The sequence below is a fragment of the Arctopsyche grandis genome, chromosome 5 (assembly GCF_051622035.1).
Source record: "Arctopsyche grandis isolate Sample6627 chromosome 5, ASM5162203v2, whole genome shotgun sequence".
Taxonomy (NCBI): domain Eukaryota; kingdom Metazoa; phylum Arthropoda; class Insecta; order Trichoptera; family Hydropsychidae; genus Arctopsyche; species Arctopsyche grandis.
Window position 1 is genome coordinate 8995462 of NC_135359.1, and position 17660 is coordinate 9013121.

General features: G+C 32.7%; 2 protein-coding genes across 4 annotated transcripts in view; one reads left to right on the forward strand and one right to left on the reverse strand.

Moving 5' to 3' along the window:
* The first annotated feature begins 8254 nt into the window (after positions 1–8254).
* Positions 8255–14350, forward strand: Eaat2 (Excitatory amino acid transporter 2). Of its 3 annotated transcripts, none has more exons than XM_077430969.1 (10): positions 8255–8456; positions 10768–10920; positions 10991–11327; positions 11399–11563; positions 11955–12163; positions 12243–12414; positions 12494–12688; positions 12778–12912; positions 12984–13095; positions 13164–14350. In XM_077430969.1, the coding sequence occupies exons 2-10, from the start codon at positions 10785–10787 to the stop codon at positions 13293–13295; spliced, it is 1593 nt and encodes a 530-aa protein (XP_077287095.1). In that variant the 5' UTR covers positions 8255–8456; positions 10768–10784; the 3' UTR covers positions 13296–14350. The 3 variants fall into 3 exon arrangements, with proteins under 3 accessions (XP_077287095.1, XP_077287093.1, XP_077287094.1); XM_077430967.1 differs by having other exon boundaries at positions 8285–8454; positions 10749–10920; XM_077430968.1 differs by lacking the exon at positions 8255–8456 and having other exon boundaries at positions 10676–10920.
* The window catches only part of ds (dachsous cadherin-related 1), a 247394-nt gene continuing 243902 nt past the window's right edge, over positions 14169–17660 (reverse strand). Inside the window, exon 16 of the mRNA XM_077431590.1 lies at positions 14169–17625. Within this exon, the coding sequence (XP_077287716.1) occupies positions 14940–17625 (2686 nt within the window). The 3' untranslated portion in view covers positions 14169–14939. The remainder of the gene's footprint in view (positions 17626–17660) is intronic.

Below are 17660 nucleotides of genomic sequence, written 5' to 3' on the forward strand. Positions count from 1 at the left end.
AGATCTTTGATCAATGCGTTTTGCCAGTGATGACGTATGGATGTGAAACTTGGACACTGAACACCAAGATGCTACATAAAATCCAATGCACTCAAAGAAGTATGGAGCGCTGTATGCTTGGCATAACGAGAAAAGACAGAAAGCGGAACACGTGGGTGAGAAGTATGACAAGAGTAGTGGACATAGTGGATAGAGTGAAGAGATTGAAATGGCAATGGGCGGGTCACGTAGCTAGGAGGATGGACGAAAGGTGGACAAAAGAATTGCTTGAATGGTACCCGAGAGAATGCAAAAGGGTAAAAGGAAGACCGCAAGGAAGATGGGTGAACGAAATTAGGAAAATGTGCGGGGTGAGATGGATGAGTGTTGCGCAAAACAGAGACGGGTGGAAGCGTGTTGGAGAGGCCTTCATCCAGCAGTGGATGGCGAGTGGCTGTAAATGATGATGATGATATATATATATATATATATATATATATATATATATATATATATATATATATATATATATATATATATATACAAAATTGAATGTTTGTCTGTCTGTCTCGATTAGGCTCCTAAACTACTGAATCGATTACGATGGAACTTTCAGGATTCGTTGTATGTATGTCTGGGAAGATTACCGTGAAAAAAAACAGGAAAAAATCTCATAATAATAATATTCGTAATTCGTATTATCGATGTGAAAGTATGAAGCGCCATTGTGTTGTCAAGGAAATTTGTTTGTTGACAACGACGATAGCCAGTTGGTTTTTGATGACACGGCTTTGAAAAAACATTGTTTGATCTCCAACCATCACTTGAAACGTGATATACAAGTCTGCCAACTCCAACCATAACTTGAAACGCGACGTCTGCCAACCGAAGAAAGCAACTTCAAAAAGCAACGGAATGCAATATTAGAAACCGATCGAGTAGGCACTGCTCAAGCCCGTACGTCTGAATTACATACGTAGATGAGCAACGGAATGCAAGACTAGAAACCGAACGAGTACGCACTGCTCGATCCAGACTAACACTGTACGCTGATTTAAATCTTGGTGCATTTCATTATGATATATGAACATGTAGCGTAACTGCATTACCTCCCCTCAATGAATTGAATATATCACTTATTCTAATGAGACTCTTTTAAAATGAGTTATAAAGCATGGGGAAAATGCATTGAATATTATATCAAACAGGAATAAGTTGAAGCACTATGACAGTGTTCGGTAATTTGAAACAATCTGGAAGGGAGAGTTTCTTATGGCATTGAAAGAATTGTTTACTATTATTTTGTTTGCAAAATTACCTTTTATTTATTATCTATTCAAAACCCGAGTGATAATCTACATATATAAAAATGAATGTCTGTTTGTGTCTCGAATAGGCCAGCTAAACCAATGAACCGATTACGATGGAACTTTCAAGACTTGTTGTGTATGTATGTCCGGGAAGATTACTGTGAGAAAAAATCGCCCAAAAACGGGAACGGAAACGGTAAAAACAGGAATGAGTATCATTGAAACGCTATAATTTCAAATGTTTTCGCGTCGCGACCAACGTGTTCGCTGTTTGCGTTTTTCCGACAAATAGAAACGGAACGAGAACGGGAACGGGAACGGGAACGGGAACGGGAACGGGAACGGGAACGGGAACAAGAACGGGAACAAGAACGGGAGTTGTATGCGTTATTGTGGCATTGCAACGCGTGCCGGGTTCAGCTAGTACCTATACATTTTTGAAATCATAGATGTTTTATATATTTTTATTATTTGTATTAATACAGTTAATCAATACCACTAACTGTTAAGTCACTGTGGTATTGATTTTTAAAATAAAATAAAATATGTACATATTTACATATATTGAAAAGTCCCTTTCTAGTTTATTCAGTTCCGATTCCCGATTCTTATTTCAGTTCCGGTTCCCGATTCTAATTTCAGTTCCGATTACCGATTTCTATTTCAGTTCTGGTTCCAATTTCGATTCCTATTCTGATTCTGACTACGGTTCCGACTTCAGTTACGAATATGATGACGACGACAATTGTTGTTGTTTTTTGCTATTATTATACACTGGTGATTTTACCCGGCTTCACTCAGTATTTGTATTATAAACAGCTTAAACATGGCTAATCTAATAGTAAACATTCATTTGTTTTTTTATAAATTTATTTGAATCAAAAAAATATATATATTCAACGAAATCGATATCGGCGTCATACATATAAACTTTGATTTGTTTTCGATGCTCCCAACCTAACCTTACATACATAGTTACATACAAAGTCTATTTTGAAATTATATATTAGATATAAATTTATTTTAAAGCATGTATCAATTATTTTTCCAAAATAACCCGTTGAAATATCAAAGAGCACAACACTAGTTATTCACAGTACTTGAAATTTATCAAAAGATATAACTACAAGTAAAATAAGGTCTCGATATCAACACAATTAGATAGACAAACTAAAACAACACTTTCTATTCTGTAAAACTAAACGTGTACCAAACACCGGTACTTTGTAAAAATAATATTTGCCATTTTAATACTGTACATAAATTTATGTTTGCACGTGGAGTGCTCGAGCCGAGCGTAGCGACAAAAGCCCGAAAATCCATTATGAACGACGCTTTTCCTCTCCCTTTGGCGAAACTTTCGTTTGAAATAATTTTCCATTTATTAAAATTATACCGGCGAAAAAAGACAACGGAGACGGCGCTTATTTTTCGCCGTGTGAAAGCTGCGAGACGAGCTTTCGCCGACACAAAATACAAAAGTTTGTCAGCCTTTTGATAATAATATCGCGACGACGCGACGTTTCATTGCGAATTAATGTCGCTTTGATTAACATTTGATTTTTGGGCCTATTGTTGTGTTATCTGCGCAATGGTATTAATTGGCCATTGTTTGCCTAATGTGCGAAAGCTCGCTTTCGCGCTTGACCTACCCCATTCGGGCGATAAGCTCGCAATCACATTATCTTAATCAAGTGTTCGAGATATTGGATTTAATTGACGACTGATGCCAAACAACCCACTGCTGAATCTAATTTGATTACTATGTAAATCAATTCAGTTTCCGATTCGATAACTGACTTTCATAGTTATTGTTAAACGAAATACACATCTATGTAATTTAAAGTCGGATTTAATTTCAATATTTTTCCATCATTGTTTTTTTTTAGTAATTCAGAGCAGTCTCAACTTACTCGAGCTAGGCTAATTGAATAGGGAAATATCAAATGCCTCATTTGAAGCGTATTAATACTGTGGACAATATCGATAGTAATAATATTTCGAGAAATACATACATACATTTTTTTTTAGAGTGCGTGGCATATTTATAATTTCAGCAAATTCAAAATGCTATTAACTCGAATTCATGAGAGACAGGAAGGCTTTTAACGATTTGGTAGAACCGTTTCAATTAAATCAAATAAAATAAAGGTCGATCGTTTCCTATCAGAGTTTGCAAATTTATCTGATTTTTATTGCAAGCTTGACCCATTTTCTCTCAACATTTCGAGTTTTTCAGCATCTCGAATTTGTATAAATGTTGCAAATTTGTCTTTGGATATCTCTTTGGATTGATGTTTAATGTTTAATCGAAGATTGTATTTGCCTTGTATACTATTTTTGTCTTGTTGAAGTCGAAGTTATCTTGGCTTCGAAACATGCGCATGTGGACCGATATGAGCGCCGAAGATTTGTTCCGAGCCGCTGAAGACCGATGCGGAAAAGGCATTAGAAGAAGAAAAATGTATTTACAATACTTCTGTAAAATGTTTGACCATAGATGTCTTGTTTAATGTAAATATTTATATGTATATGTAGGTCTATACCTGCATACATATATAATACATAATTTTTAATCTGTATACCACACGTCGTTTTGGAGCAATCTGTAGAGGCGAGTATGCATGATTGATTGAAATAAAAAATATTCATACACACATACAAACATACATATGTATGTAGATACTGCGTGAGTTGAAACTTAAATATGTTTTAAAAAGATATACACATGTACGTGTACGTGAAACGTTGTACATAGAAACGCTAATTTAAGATATAAAAAAATATCGATTATATTTAACATTTAGTATTAAACTACATTTATGTATGTTATTTAATTTGTTACCATAAACTATTTACATACATATGTACATATATTTGAATATTCGTAGCATATAAGATTATTGCATATGTTCATGCCCGTTTACCATTAAAAAATGTTTAAACATTTTTTTTTATTTTGATCCGCCATGTATGAAAATCGGGCATGTAATCGTCCAATATTTAAACTTTGGTGAAAAATATAACAAGGGTAGTGGATATAGTAATGAGAGAGAGAGAGAGAGAGAGAGAGAGAGAGATATCGAATTGGCAATGGGTGGTTCATGTAGCTAGAAGAATGGACCAAGGAAGTGCTGGAATGTTACCCGAGAGAATGTAAAAGGGTGAAAGGAAGACCGCAAGGAAGATGTGTGGATGAAATAAGAAAATGTGTGGGGTGAGATCAGAGAAATGTTATAATGTTACTATAACATTATGTTAGAAATGTTATTGCAACATTTCTCTGGGTGAGATGTATGAGAGTTCCGCAGATCAGAAACGAATGCAAGCGTGTTGGAGAGGCCTTCATCCAGCGTTGGATGGTGAATGGCTGTGAATGATGATGTCAACAGAAATCTAATGAAATGTATGTAACATTGTGCTGATAATATTGGTGAAAAATGCTACAACGGTTGAATGACATTGAAAATTAAAAATATTACATAAAATTACATTGTAAATAAATGTAGTGAAATTTTAAGATTCAAAGTAATTACTGGCAGACAATACAATACTAAAAAAATACCTTAATTATAAACAGGAAAAGAAAGGCTATCAAAGTTTGATGGCGGCTAACAAAAATTTAAATAAACGAAGAGTGTGAAAAATAAAACAATTGAACACAAAATTAATTATTCAATTGTAAATGTATTGAATTATTTCAATTTGAAAATGTCATATTCTGACAGAATGAAAATTAATTTATAAAATATCTAAAATACGGGACTACGTGACGAGCCAGAATGTTAAATTACAGAAAACACAAATATCGGAAGGCAAAGATCGAAAATCAAAAGATCTTAAGTCGAAAGATCAAAAAAAAAGGGTGCGTGGTAAACAGGGTACAACAGGAACAAGAGGAACAGGCTTTTCCTCCCGTATTCTGCGCGCGCACATTAATACGGGAGGAAAAGCCTGTTCCTCTTGTTCCTGCTGTATCCTGCTCAAATTAAGAGAGTATGTGCCGTTTACCATGCACCCTTTTTTTTTGATCTTTCGATTTTCGATCTTTGCCTTCCGATATTTGTGTTTTCTGTAATTTAACATTCTGGCTCGTCACGTAGACCCATATCACTCATATGGGTTGGATCCTTTTTGCGAAACTAACACATCGTAATAACAAAACATGGCTCCGATTTCATCGCGTATTTTCTATAAACTAAGAATATTTCTGTATTCACTTTACATCTAAATAGCACAATATCTTATACATAAACTATGGCTACATTAAATTAAATATAAATTTTATTTTCATATATAAAACAAACACCAATTAAGAGGTTAAAGTCCGCTAAAATACATGCTTAAAATGACGGTTAAGTATTAAAGTTTTACTTAAAACCAAACGAATACTCATACATAGTTAAAACTGAACTATTCGCCCATGAGCGTGAATGTTGTTGATATTTGCGATTTGAAAGCGAACTTTTGCACCACTGAAACGTTCTCGAAAGCGACTCCATGTGAACATAGCTGTTTGAATTCGCCAATTTTGCCACAATCCCGAAACTTATATCGTTTAATTAAGCTTTCCGGAAAACGGTTCTGAATGTCCGACATGTCGCGAATTGGCCGAAAGCCTGCAACTTGTCTCCAAGTTTTCCATTCCCACGGCTATTTTACGTTTAAAAACAGCATTTATATTTTCAATCAATGATCACATCGCATTCCACGTTAACCTGAAATATCACATAATACTGTTTGCCGTCCTATTACATTGACAACGTTGTATTAAACGATCCGGCAAACTTCCATTATCCTTATTGAACTCTCTCCCTCACATTAACCCTTCTCGCCCGTCACTCTCTTTCGGTGTCATAATAGCGCTTATTTCGGTTTTCCATTGACATCGACGAGGAAAAAAATGATCTATGAACAATCAACTGCTACCATTATTTATATCGCACGACACACGTACTCGACTGATGAACGAGCGTAATAATAATAGGGTCACGTATTACAGGATCGGTATATGTATGTATGTAGTAATAGCGGCAGGAGTAATAAACTCGTTCATCTTTGTAAATATCTTATGTGGAAAGTTTGCCGGCTATTTAATTAGATATCAATGGCTTTGTGATGATTTCTTATGGGGCAAAAACCCGTTGTATTACATAGAACCGGGCTTGTAGTTTTTGAACGCGCTGACCGCTAATTGGAAATCGTATTAGAGGTGGGAAATTGTGTGTTTTTTTTATTTTGATGGCAGTTAATTATTTTGTATTGTTGTTTGCGGTTTAAAACCTCTTTCTATGCCATTTTGAATCTTGTGCATTGTTGATTGATATGATTGTGCAGTATCAAATAGTGTACGAGACCATTTGGTCATTTGAATAACATTGGATATTGCAAGGTAATAGAATCGATCATTCTGGTTCAAATCGAATATTATTAACTTTTTGTAAAATAATATCTATGAAATACATTGTATATATATATGTATAATAATACTGTCCCTAAAAATAAACAATTGTAGTGTATATTATGTGGGTTTAATTATTAAAATTGTATTTAAAATACTACCTATACATATAATGAACTTTATTTCAATATGACATCCAATATTTCTGTAAAAGTGAAAAATTCTCTTATTATCATATCATATATGTATATACATAATATCGCTATCTGTGTAAGTTAACTCTCGCCTTTCTATAATAGTCGTTTCGATTCGACATATGTATGAACGTCACAGTTAAAACACTGCCAAAAAAACGTACGAATATGATAACAGATCAAGAAAATACTTCTATATATACTGTTTGCTACCAATTTTTCCTCTAGGTAAATTAGTCTCTGAGCATTTAGCGCCATCTATTGAAAATTTATTTAATTAATTATTCTATTGGTGTTTTATATTGTTATGTAAGTAGGTAGGTTGTTTTTATCATTTTTTTCATACTAATCAATTAAATATAAATATTAAATTAAATATATTTAAAATGTATTTGAAAAAAATACGACCGCGTGCAGATCAAACACATGACTGACACATTTCTTTTAATTTTTTTTATTTAATAATTAATATGCCATAACCTATATATGCGATGATATTTCATCGGGCACAACATTAGTATGTAAATAATCTTGACTAGAAAATAGAAACTGTATTTTAACTGCTGAAATCTATTTTCTTAAATTCGTATCCCATACTTTGGTTGTTTGATATAAGAAGTTATGTAAGATTTGGGTACAGAAAATAAAGTGAAAAAATACGCTGCAGACGATTTCTTGGAATATGTTGGTAAACATACATATTATATGAATTAATTATCGAAAAAAAAACGAGAACATGAAAGATTGAAGGGTTTTTACCATTTTTAAAATATGTTTCTTTAACTTTGACCATATATAAAGCTGATAGCATATAAATATGAATGTACATATGTATCATATACATATTATATATTTCGATTACATACATATATGGAATTTTTATGAGATATGATATAATGTATTTTATGTAATGTGAGACTTTCCAATATTGTTTTTATATAGGGACGTCTGGCAATCCTTCAATTAAAACTATAGAAATATTGTTATTTTATTAATGAATATTTAAATTTTGCCACATTTTCACAACAGAAGGTTAAGTATCTCGTAGATTAGATATTAGTATTAGATTTTTTTCCATTTATATACATATATTATAATTTAAAATTATTTATTTGTATGTAGAATTGAAATAATAAAATAATTTTATTAGTGACATCTATGTAAATTTTATAAAAGCTTGAATTCTAGTTTGAAAGCAGGGATCTACAAATGTAGATACTTTCTGAATTTAAATTAATAAATTTGGCAAGGAGCCTGCTGTTAAATAAATTCAATACATTTTAAGTATTCCAATTGGAATAAAATATAAACAGAATAAGTTTTCATGTTTTCAATCATGTACATGTACTAGCAATTGCGAATATATTATCAGTAAATCAAATAGTTTTGCCAAGTGTAGATGTATTCATTGCACTTATTTTTAGTCTAACGTCAATTATTGGGCTTCAGTTATTTTCGTGCGATAAAATTACAGCAATGTCCCAGTTAAAAAGTGAACCTAGTTTTAATGTGTTGCAATATTCAATTTAAAAACATTCGGGATTCATCCAATATATGGAAAAAAAGTGAAGTGTAAGTGTTCTTTTGAATTTCAACGTTTGTAATACATAATAGACGATTCTATGTCAGATAATTGCATGTTTATAAGATCAATTGATCGGGAATAAGTGCATCGTTTAAAATGTCAATATCAATTGTACTAAATTGAAAATTAATTGATCTTTATATGTATGTATGTAACAAGTTGGGATGCTTTCAAACTGCTTCATATTATGTATGTATTTCATTTGCATTGTACTAAAATAGAATTTATGCTAAATGAAGAGTGTGCTCTTAAAGATCACTGTTTTTGGCATCAGCCCATAGAAATGTGCTTGGCAACGATCGAGAAATAATTCTTTTCCGCTATCAATCCATTGATAGCTAAATGTCACGTGATAAAAATAAGTCAATGACATTTAGCATAGGTAAATATTTAATAAGCTGCATAAAAATATGATTCAAAAATACATTTAAACTTCTATTTCTTATCTGAAGTAAATATACGTATATTTGGCATGGCATTATTCTGTATGTAAATTCATATAATACACATGTAAAGATGATGGTTGTATTATATACTATTTTCTTTGGATTTAATTTTTAAGTAAAGTTTAATTGTTTCAAGTATTTGATATTCGGCTTAGATTGAGGTGACCATTTGTAATGGTTTTACCAATAGAATACTGGTTTATTGGGTGTCTGTCCTTGTACATCGTGAGATAAAATCAGTACACTTTATCTACAAAAATACTGGCAAATTATTTGAATATTGTTTCTGTTTACCAATGAACCTGTGGAAAAAACTTTTTTCTTCGATGAACGATATGTGGTTCAGTGATAAAACGCTATCGAATAATTGAATATTGAAAATTCAAAATGTTTGCTAATCACTAAGTATAATTTAAATTTTTTTGTATAGTTTTATATGAGAATTCTAGAAAGTTAATTAATTTTTTCATAAATATGCGTCTGTAGTTATTCAATGTTCGTTTTTAATAATTTAATTGAAGTATTTAATTTAATTTATTTTTTTGTAAGAAATATCCTGGTTTGTATTTGCAAAAATGGTCACCTTAGCTTAGCATTTGCTCAGAAGCCAAACAAAGGGTTTATCAAAATAACGAATAAACTTGTATGATTTCATATAAGACATGAGTAACATGATGATGAGTTCCATTCATAGGATTATGACGTCTATAATAATATTTGAAAGAAATATATATGTACATTAGATATTTTAAGACACTATCTATGATACAGATTATAGGTTATTTAATTAGTTTAGCCACATATTATAATAAGATCTATTTCATTTAATATGTATGTATGTAGTAGATAGACATGTGAGCTTGAGATAGTAGGATATATGTACATACATATGTATGTATGCCGTATGGTATGTTTGTATGTATGATCAATAGCGCAACTGGGGTTGGAAGTGCAAGGATGCATTTGCATTTCCCTTGATTTGATCAAAATATCAATTTCAGATAGGAATGAAATTAATTATAATTTAATAAATTGAAATTGAAATATTTTAATTGTTGAATACAATTTGTGACTACATAATTCAGGATAGATACTGTTCTCAAATCCTGATGTCAGCTTGTACTTGATTATATAATAAAATAAATGAAATGAAGGATAAAATTAGAATGCTTTTAAAATGAAGTATAAAAATTTAATAATGTTTTAAAAATTAAGTGAACACATTTCATTTTATTATTTTTAATTTAAATTAAGCTTTTGATCGTTAACAAAATAGGATTGAAGCCTAAGTATATTGGTGACAAGCTTGACCATGGTATAATATGAAAATAAATATACTTATGTTAGTCGAGTAATTGAAAAGGTTTATAGGGGAGTGGAAATAAGTTCTAAACGAATGTAGAATCCAATTTTCAATTGACTATGGTTCGGTTTTCATTGAAATTTTGTCAAAAATATTTTAATGCAATACAAATTTTTTGAATGAAATATATTTGAGAAGCCTGATAAAAAATCTTTAGGGGTTAATAGACGGCTCACACTTGAGAAGGGTTGCGATCAATAAGTATGCTCTTGTCAGTTGGTCTCAAACAGCTCAGCTGATAGCACACAACAGACAAATAAACTTACCCTTATCAGATGTCTATTCATAAAAGCATAATAAAACAAAAAAAATATATACTGCTAAACGTCCAAATATTCTAAAATCCACAAGTAAACATAATAAACTCCAAAACGTTAATTATAAATCAGTCAACACGGATCGTCACAGAGAGCATACTGTTTACAAGAAAACTCGATTTAGAGTCGAACGATAACCAAAAATTGATGGAGAAGTCTGATCGATTTTCAGGATACTCGTTTGCCAAAATGGGTCAGTCAGAAGGTGGAGGACCTAGTCAGCTTCCAGCAGATTCTCCACCTTCGAAAGGAGTGCGAAAGTTCCTTCACGACAATTTATTATTGATTGTGACTATAAGCGGAGTATTATTAGGAATTATTATTGGTGATTTTTTTTATTTTTATTTATGATATCCATTTCTACTGAATAATTAAAACAATTTATATAATTTCAGGTTTCAGTTTGAGGTCGATTGATTTGAACGAGAATGTCATAATGCTGATATCCTATCCTGGAGAATTGTTTATGAGGATTTTAAAGCTGATGATACTGCCATTAATAGTAGCCAGTCTCATAGCAGGTTCAGCTAGCATCAATGCAAAAATGAATGGAAAAATAGCTATCAGAACTCTCGTCTACTTTGTGTTGACATCTACGTTCAATGCATTCCTCGGAATTTGTCTCGTAGTCGCCATTCATCCCGGGGATCCTGGGATGAAGCATGTGAATGATATCAACGCTGATAATGCTAGGGATGTTAATATTCTTGATAGTTTATTGGATTTAGGAAGGTATGGATGCATTTAGATTGAATATTAATTTTTGGTCATGTGAATCGATACAATTTGAATTTTTCATATAGGAATATATTTCCTGATAATCTGTTCCAAGCAGCGTTTCAACAAGCACACACGGTATACATTCCTGTCGATGACAGACTGGTGGATCAGAATGTGACTAATTCCAGTTTTAATGATGTTAGTTCTCATGTTAGACCAGTGGAAATGGTACGAGTTATAAGATACAGGTAATTTCATTTCAACAAGAAATGATATACATATACACATAATTTATGTTTATGTATTTTATGCTTGATGGTGACTTTTTATTTGAATTTAACTATGAAAATATTAAATTTTTGAATAATTATGAATTTGCTCAAAAATATTTCTAAGCATAAATGGCTTGATTTCATTAAATAAATTGCTTACAATATTTATGTCGACCGCTCAATTCAAAAACTATAATACATATTATGATATATATACATATTTATTCATCATCAGAATAAAATATACTAGGATTTTTATTGAAATTGAACAAATGATTTTATACATTCTCAAAAATTATCTCTTCTGTAATTTTTGAATAATGAAACATCTATCAAGTAAATTAAATAAAAAAACTTTATTTTTTAGATCCGGTACAAACACAATTGGAATTGTTTTCTTCTGTCTAGTATTTGGAACCGTTTTAGGTACTCTGGGTGAACGTGGAAAAGTAGTCCTAGACTTTTTTACAGCCGTCTTTGAAGTGATCATGAAAATGGTAACTGGAGTCATGTGGTTGACTCCAATCGGAGTCAGCAGTGTAATAGCTGGGAAAATTCTTGCTGTGAAAGAACTTGGTCAGTTATTTCAAACCTATTTAACATACGATGAATAATATATAGAATGTAATTTTAATATATATTGATTTCTATGTAGATATTGTCATGTCCCAACTGGCGTGGTTTATCGCTACGATAGCAATCGGAGTATTTTTTTACCAATTGATCATTGTGCAAATCATATATTTTGTAATAGTGAAGAAAAATCCATATAAATTCTATTGGGGACTTATTCAAGCTACACTCACAGCGAGTGCAACAGCTTCAACGTAAGGTTTCTTTAAATGTACTATTCCTACATTATTTCCCGTGGTATACGTTTCATTATGAAATTTGTAAATATTTTAGTGCTGCAGCTTTGCCAATAAGCTTCCGATGTATGACTGAAAAATTGAAAGTTGACCCAAGAGTGACAAGGTTTGTGTTGCCGATTGGTTGCAATATCAATATGGATGGCACAGCTCTTTTTCTAGCAACTGCTAGTATATTTATTGCTCAAATGAATAGAATCACACTTGGATTTGGTGAATTATGTACTGTTTTGTAAGTGAATCTGATTTGATTCTAAAAATTTATTCATATCATTATTTTTTAATATGTATATATGTAACTATTGAAATATAAAATTTTAGATTGACATCTACAGCTGCTTCAATGTCATCAGCTAGTGTTCCGAGTGCTGCACTTGTTTTGCTTCTCATAGTGTTATCATCCATCGATGCACCGACGCAAAACGTGTCTTTGTTATTCGCAATTGATTGGTTTGTGTAAGTGAAATTAAATAAAAATTGCATTGTTATTATTTGGAATATTATAAAAATCTCGATCAAATCTTTAGAGATAGAATACGAACAACAAATAATATGTTAGGCGATTGCTATGCTGCTGCCGTAGTCGAACAGTTATCTAAAAAGGAATTGATGGCATGTGATGGTGCAAATTACTATCAGGTTCGTTATGTTACATTTCACTGATCAATCTGTATTTGATGATATTAAATTATTAAATGAATTCACAGGAAACAATTGGACTAAATGGACGAACAGACAATGGAGATATCAGTAGTAAAGGTTCAGCCAGTCCGGACACGGTGATTGTAGATATGAGTTTACATGCACAAAATTATAAGAGCGATATTATTAAAACTTAGACTGTTAATTAGCTGTATAAATTAGGTGTGGTATTTATTAGAACAATATGCATACCATATGTTGCTGCCAATGTGGCAGCAAGTAGTCAGATGATTTGTTTAAGAAGTATTCAATTGATGACTGATGTTAAATATACGAAGGGGTTGTAAATTTAGTATTGTTATGAGCCTTTTAAATGTGAAGAATTCTAAATATGTAATCATTGATAATAATAATATAATTTGAAAGGAATCACGTTTGGATAATACGGGTATACATGTAGGTGCATAATATTATGATGTATGATCTATATAGACTCTCTATAGACTCATAAACTCATAAATACATGTCAAAAATCTAAATATACAATTTTGTACTTTTCTATTGGAAATTAATTATGGGTTTTTTATCTGGATTTGTGTATGTATATTGAAAAATAAAATTCAAATCATTTTCAATTAATTCATTTATTTTTCTATTTTCTTCTGTAAGATAAACTACAGTAGAAAAAATTTGTACAACAATATAGTTCAACTTTTGATTGTTTTTTTTCAATCGTATGGCAAACAGTGAGACACTATATAAACAGAATTATGATTCATTACTTATTTTTTATTAAAGCCCGTATATTGTTTATTCAAATTTGCCATAAAATTATTATAAATGTACATAGAGAGCTGTATCGATAGTATTAAATACACAAAATTATCCTATTTGAACTTGTTAAAAGTGGATACCAACTTTTATATTCATTTAATTTTATTTGTATTACAGCTCTGTATATACAGATATAAATAAATAATGCTTTTATTATCACAAACAAATTGCCATAGAAAAATTAACATACATATTAAGTTTATCACATTTTTTTTGTATAATTTCATGTTATATAATGTATAATACAAATAATAATTTAAATTATTTTAGACAACAGAACTATTCTATAAGTGAATTGCAAAATAGTTGAGTATTTGAAAAATAAGTTTCTAAGGCATTCGTTTGTGTTTAGAAAATGATTATACAAGTTATTAATAATTTTATTACAAAATAATACAAGTAGAATTGAAAATTTTCTAAAAAAAGTCGATTTTTTCTTTTCTGAGTATTATTCATAAATAAATATTGATTTATTTTTATATAAACGTTTTGTATTTAATACAAAAAGTTTTGTCAAAAAAATAGAACCATCATAATATAATAAGTGAGAGTTCATTGTGTTCGTAAGACAATAGAATAATTTACGATTTACAGACCAATTTTGTCTATACGACATTCGTTTATGTACATTATGTGTATTTTAAAAAATAAAAATCACGATATTATCATTATATAATCGATACACTTTACAAAACATGGCAGTCTTTTTGAGTTAAATTTATATTTACTACATCTCTTATACACACGTCGTATACATAACTACTAGAAATTAACAATATTTACATTCACAGATCACTTTATGCGTTAATAATATTCACAGATTTTGTTTCAATTAACTAACTAAAGGAATACTTTTCATTTTCACTGTCCGCTTTTAATATAGCTTTAAATATACACGCTTCAGTAATAATACTACTACGGTGTTTTCACTATGTACATCACGTTAAATTATTTAAAAATGTTTTTATATCAAATTAATTTGTTGCTAAATTATAAAATCTATCGTTTTATATCCGTAACGTTGTGTCTTGAAGTGTGTGGTGTGGTTTGTGACCCCGCGCATGATGTAAACCAGGAGGAACTAGAGGAGATATTGACGGAGATCTTGTTGCTAATGGTGATAATGACGGAGAAAACGATGGAGACATGGCTGCTGATGTTGAGAAACCGCCTGTTGTTGCATCATGACTAATAGGCGATCTTGGCAGGAGTAATGCTCCAGCCCTGCCAGATAACGAGGGTGCTGGGATGCTGCGCGGAGCAACACTCGTTAATAATGGTGGTGGTGCTCCTTTGACGCCAGCAGCGTGAGCTGGAGCTTTACCTTTGGCACTAGAAGTTCCACTATTTCCACTTTGAACTGAAGCAGTATCGTCCTTTAGCCTGGCAATCTCCGAGAACACGTGGGCTAAAGGTTGATACTGAGGTCCCCAATCTAATAGATAGTCCCAATTATAACTACCGGTGAGTTCTTCCTCAGAATGAACTATTGAACTTAAACTACCATTCATAGAAGGTCCTTGAGTAGGTGCGACACTGGGATCTCCGGTAGGCACACCGAAAGCTCCCAACACCATCGCACGCTCCACGGCAGCTCCCACTTCTCCCGTACTACTACCCCGATCACTTCCCGCCACGTCATTCAATTTGGCATATATTAAATTAGTAATATCATTCTCGTTAGCAGCATCTTCATCGAACATATGAAGCTGATCTAATGGTACTCCAGCATGATGCATTAGCGCTTCTTTGGCACTACCTACACCAACGCTTTCTGAACATCTTCTCGATGAAGTTGATGCACCTCCCGTCGTCGCAGTATCCACTATACCTAAACGAGCTAAATATTCTTGAGTATTATGTACAGACACATCAGAGAGATTATCATCGTCGACATCATCAGTCTGCCTATGTATTCCTGAATCTCTCTGCAACGGACCTTCATTTATCATCCTAATTTCTTCATCCTCTCCATCCTCCCCATCTTCGGCGGAACCTCTGCCACTGGACCCAGATTGCTCAGATCCTGAAAGTTCAGAGGTAGTCGCAGCTCCGGAATTTGAACTAGCAGTGTGAGGTCCATATGGGGGTATTTCATCATATTTAGGCGGTGCAAACTGTCCAGCAGTACCAGTTACGGTATTACTTCCATGGATAGCAATAGTATCAAAAGCGCTAGGATCCACATAACTATTCGAACCCCCTACTGCGTCTGAGCTAAGTCCTGGCTTATTACCCTTTTTATGTCGCCTGTTACGCATGTGTAAGAATAGGAACACTGCTCCAAAGGATGCCACTACTAATATGAGAGCTATCAGCAGACCTAAGGCCCAATCTGCTAAGCCGCCAGCAGTTGCAGCCAGTGCTGTTTTGTTCGAACTTCCAGATATTAAATTAGTATTGGGATCTGCCAGTGGATCTAGTGCAATTTCAACAACTGTCATATTGGTCAACGAGCCTTGCCGACCTGAACTTGCTGTAACGACTAGTATGATATCTCTTCCTGCTTCTAGAGTAGCTGCGGCGTTGTCCAATTTTTTCTTCACTATTACAGCTCCGGTTGTTCTATTGATTTTAAAGTACGGATGCTGAGTAGTTAATTGATAAACCACCCTTCCATCAGCACCCTTATCTCGATCGGTCGCTATTACATGTCCAACGACATATCCAACAGGTAATGCGCCAGATTTTGGGGTCGCTAAGGCAAATCTATAAGTTTGTTCAGTAAACTGTGGATGAAACTCATCTCTGCTTTCAATTTCAATTCTGACTCGAACACTAGCAGTTTTACCACCAGCATCGCTGGCTTTCAGCGTAAAAGCATACCGATTCTTGATTTCATAGTCAAACACAGCATTAGTGTTCACCTGGCCAGTCAATGGATCAATTTTAAAGAGCTTCCAAGATTCATCACTATTCGCATATCCGTTGGAAGCCGATGAAACTATCGAGTAGTTTAAAGTTCCGAAAATTCCTTTATCTAAATCGGTGGCCCTGGCTGTGAATACTGCAGTTCCAACTGGTTCATTTTCACCAACGAATTCAAAGTATTCTGAAACTGGAAATCTTGGCGCATTGTCGTTTTCATCTGTCAGTATAATTTTTATATTCTTCAAAGTACACAGAGGTGGTTTGCCATTATCACAGGCTCTTACTACGAGATTGTATTCACTGACACCTTCATCATATTCTAACGTGCTGTTGATTACAATGGAACCAGTTGATTTTTCAATTCTGAACAATCTGTAATCATTTCCTGATGTAATATCGTAAGAGACTTCTGAATTTGGACTATCGGCAATGTCAGCATCAGTGGCTATTATCTTTGCAATAGAATTTCCAATCGGTGTTCCTTCACTGATAGTGTATTTATAATCTCCTGCGGTAAATATAGGAGCATTATCATTGTAGTCTTCGATGGTAATTTTGACAGAGATTGAAGAAGCTGCTTCCTCCAAGCCCATAGAGCTAGCTCGTTCTCTTGCACTGATTCTCAAAGTGTAAGTATCGACCAACTCCCTATCGAGCGATTTAACCAAGAGGATTGCACCATCAGGGCTTGCAATATCGAAAACTCCATCATTGTTTCCACTCATTATTGAGAATTCAATATCGGATTTGTCAAAGTCCCTCTGTATGGTTCCCATACGCAAGAAAACCTTTCCTTTAGGCGTGTTCTCAGGTAGAGTAATCCTAAAATTGATTGATAAGTGTTAAAATATTGCTAT

Coding starts and splice junctions, on each gene's coding strand:
- Eaat2 (XM_077430967.1), top strand. CDS start 8,392: ATGTGTTGCAATATTCAATTTAAAAACATTCGGGATTCATCCAATATA. Junction 12,164..12,242: donor TCTTGCTGTGAAAGAACTTG/GTCAGTTATTTC, acceptor ATTTCTATGTAG/ATATTGTCATGTCCCAACTG. Junction 13,096..13,163: donor ATGGTGCAAATTACTATCAG/GTTCGTTATGTT, acceptor ATGAATTCACAG/GAAACAATTGGACTAAATGG.